We start from the raw sequence: 3,513 nt of genomic DNA, 5'->3' as shown, positions 1-3,513 counted from the left end.
ACAACTCTATCTTTTCCTTAAATACATCTTGGGCTCTCGAGTCTTCTTATTCTTCGGGTAGTGGGCCTTCAATAAACCCCGGGTACTATATTAGGCAGGCCCATTTGGGATGCCTATGTCACTCATCTCCGAGGAAGCCAGCCCAGTCCAGCGGCCGATCCGTGATCCGTGTCGGAGGGAAGAGGAGAGAGTGGGGGAGACAAGATGCGGCCGCGGCTGGTGCTCTTCGGCGACTCCATCACCGAGCTGTCCTTCGCCGCCGGTGGCTGGGGCGCCGCCCTCGCTAACCACTTCGGCCGCCAGGTACAACACGCCCCACCCTCCATTTTACGCCGCCGCTAGCTGCTGACATCGGATTTCCGCTGATTAGGCGGATGTGGTGCTGCGCGGGCTCAGCGGGTACAACACGCGGTGGGCGCTGAAGGTGCTGGACAGAGCAATGGAGGGGGCGGCAAACGAGAGCGCGGACCCGGCGGCCGTCACGGTGTTCTTCGGCGCCAACGACGCGAGCCTGCCCGACCAGCAGCAGGCGCACCAGCACGTGCCGCTCGACGAGTACCAGACCAACCTCCGCGCGATCTGTGCCTACTTCAAGGTTGCAGCCGGCCATACACATACTGTCCTAGTGGAACACTGTCTGCTTGCTTCTTCAGTTACTCATCCGTGGTTTGGTTTTGCAGAGTAAGTGGCCCGCTGCTGCTATCATACTCATCACCCCTCCACCGATCGACGAGCCGGCGAGGATCCGGTAACAATAGCTCCCTCACCTTGCATATATCTAGTATTACTTCACTTAGCTTTGTTTATGGTGAGTGATCAGGTCTTGGGTCAACGGAGTAGGATCCAATAGATATCTGTATGCTGATCCCCTTTTTGTTTTCCTTTAGCTAAATGCCATTCTTGATGCAGTTGGTGATGTACTAGCTCTTACAACAGTATATTCGACATCATCTGTTCATTTACTGTATCCCTGGTAATTGCGGTGAATAAAACAGGAGGAAAACTGCTGAAAAGTGTTTATGTTTTATGTAGTGAATTATGTCGAGCAAACCTGTTAGTAATATTAATCACAATATTAAGAAATTTGGCTGAACATACTATTGTAACCAGGGCATGCTTGGTATTTGACGTATTGGCATCTTTTTATTAAGCGCATGAGGTAGAGTTCCTTATATGTTGACTCAATTTTCATTCAAGAGCATGCACATTTCAACATTGTGGGGGCGTACTATTGGGTTCTATGCATATCCAGTTATCCACTTGCCACTTGATGGCCTGTGATCTGGCCTAAATATTCCTTTCAAGCAAATATTAGAAACTACACCTTTTGGCAAAGCTGATTCGTAGGCAAACTGAACTTATTCCACATCTTTCCATGCAGAGACATGTATGGAGATAATGCTGCTTCAAGACAGCCTGAAAGAACAAATGAAGCTGCTGGCACTTATGCACAGGCATGCATATCCGTTGCTAAAGAATTGGATCATCCAGTTATAGACATCTGGACACAGATGCAGCAGTTTCCTGATTGGCAAACATCTGCACTATGGTAGGAATCTTTTTTCCTGTGTGAGCAAAATTAGATCATGCAAATCTGTTTTAAAATTTAAGAATCTTATACCTCCTGCGCTAACATAGAAAAGCTTAATGATTAGAAGTGGTTGATATAAAACTAATCAACGGGCGACAATTCTCGGATAAACTCTACTTAGCTTGAATCTGTGTCCAGTTTAGTTTTCCGACTGTTTCTGGCAGGCTTTATGATGTGATGTTGTTATTGGCGTTCTTAGTAAAATGAAGATTCACAATTATGTGCATCTGATGGAACCAACTTATAGTGCTTTTGAACTTTGTAGTGCGATGTTCTTGGTTATGCTTCACATTCTTATGAGGGCAACAGAGAAACTGACTACCCAAGATAAAATTCATTTGATAATTTGCATCACGTGCCACCGATCTCACTGTCAAAACAATGATTATTTAGCCCCATAAATTTCACATGATATTCTGAACCATGACTCTCTTTTCTAACATTTTGAATGACAGATAAAAACCTGGATTTACAAATAAGCAAAATACATATTACCTCTTTTGTTTCTCTGTGGAAACTGCCGAAGATTTTCCTTTGCTTTTTGAACACATAATTTCTCCCTAAGATCGAAGATTCTGCAGTAGATGTTCTCAGATACTATATAATCTATCAAAAGCTTTATGTTTGAATCCTCTCTTAGCATTTGCTAATAGACATTAGTCTATGTGCTTAGAATAGCTTGAAACTATGAAGGCTATTTTACTCACTTTTCTGTCGAGTGATTTGATAGTCGATCATCAATTGGCCAGTATGTTAGTACTCGCTCCGGTCCTAAATACTTGTTGCACTTGTAGGCAAAATGTAGGCTGAAACATGTCTAGGTTCATTTAACCTGCCACAAGTACTTAGGGCCGGAGGGAGTAGAATGTTTTATTCGTCATCCGTCTTCATGCCCTTGTATTATGTGACTTGAGATTTTGATTACACAGCATCTTGCCAAATCATTACTACGAATTATGGTGTAACTTTGCTGACCATAAGCAGCAGATAACTTTATCATATCATGCAGCGATGGACTTCATTTCACCCCGTTCGGAAACAAGATTTTGTTTGACGAGGTGCTCAAGACGCTGGCAAGTGTTGGTTTCAGCCAGCAGAGTCTCCGGCCGGATCTCCCTCTCTTCCATGAAATTGACCCGAAGGACCCATTGAAAGCATTGGAAATTTGAACAAGGTACTTTGATTATTCAGAAGGCAAGCTCTGGTTGGTTTGAACTCTGATGTATTCGTCCTGATAACTGGGACACCTTATGCCATGGGCTCGACTTGTTTAGAAGATGTGATTTATGTTCCATGTATTCCTTTAAGAAGTGGTTATGCCATTCTACGGTTTGCTAGCGAAAACGACAGTGAAAATAAATGGCATTTTCTACTGTTTTTTTTTCAGTACATTCCGTAAGGTGCAGGGAAGCTGGTTTCTGCAGCGTTTGTCACGTTTGATATATAATAAGCTAAACCATGTATGGTCAAGCATGATTTCCAGTTCTCATCTTCTTTTTGATGAAACCGACAAATACAAGGTCTTAATGTTACTGCAAGATCCCAACACACTGCCATCTACCGGAACAACATCTGACAGAACTAGCGAGACTGAAGTGTCTAGATACATTCAAAATTAAATAAATCTATAACAACTTCCATGAAATGGAGGGAGTACCAGAATTTCTTGAGTTTACCTATTACAGCCACCACACTATTTTAAGCGACAAAGAACGAGTGTAGCATTTTGTAGCTCGAGCTACATGAGTTTTTTCAATAATTTAAAAATAGCATTTCATCGTTTCAAAAATATATGAACAAAAATTCTTGAGATAAATAATGTTATACTCTACCACTGTGCAAAAAAAAGCAATACGAAAGACTGAGTATTTTGGGCTGTGCAAAATTCACAAATCCGTGGATCTAATAAGTGAACAATACAG

At 42.7% G+C, this 3,513-nt stretch overlaps 1 protein-coding gene across 1 annotated transcript; it reads left to right on the top strand.

Moving 5' to 3' along the window:
* The first annotated feature begins 129 nt into the window (after nt 1-129).
* Nucleotides 130-3,038, top strand: LOC124666333 (GDSL esterase/lipase At5g45920-like). Its single transcript, XM_047203675.1, has 5 exons — nt 130-303; nt 371-595; nt 681-748; nt 1,382-1,549; nt 2,601-3,038. The coding sequence occupies exons 1-5, from the start codon at nt 205-207 to the stop codon at nt 2,758-2,760; spliced, it is 720 nt and encodes a 239-aa protein (XP_047059631.1). The 5' UTR covers nt 130-204; the 3' UTR covers nt 2,761-3,038.
* The last annotated feature ends 475 nt before the right edge of the window (nt 3,039-3,513 follow it).

This window comes from Lolium rigidum, chromosome 6 (genome assembly GCF_022539505.1).
Source record: "Lolium rigidum isolate FL_2022 chromosome 6, APGP_CSIRO_Lrig_0.1, whole genome shotgun sequence".
Lineage (NCBI taxonomy): Eukaryota > Viridiplantae > Streptophyta > Magnoliopsida > Poales > Poaceae > Lolium > Lolium rigidum.
The sequence above is the reverse complement of the archived record's forward strand: the minus strand, read 5'-3'. Positions and strand labels throughout refer to the sequence as shown.

Coding starts and splice junctions, on each gene's coding strand:
- LOC124666333 (XM_047203675.1), top strand. CDS start 205: ATGCGGCCGCGGCTGGTGCTCTTCGGCGACTCCATCACCGAGCTGTCC. Junction 304..370: donor CTAACCACTTCGGCCGCCAG/GTACAACACGCC, acceptor TCCGCTGATTAG/GCGGATGTGGTGCTGCGCGG. Junction 596..680: donor CGATCTGTGCCTACTTCAAG/GTTGCAGCCGGC, acceptor TTGGTTTTGCAG/AGTAAGTGGCCCGCTGCTGC.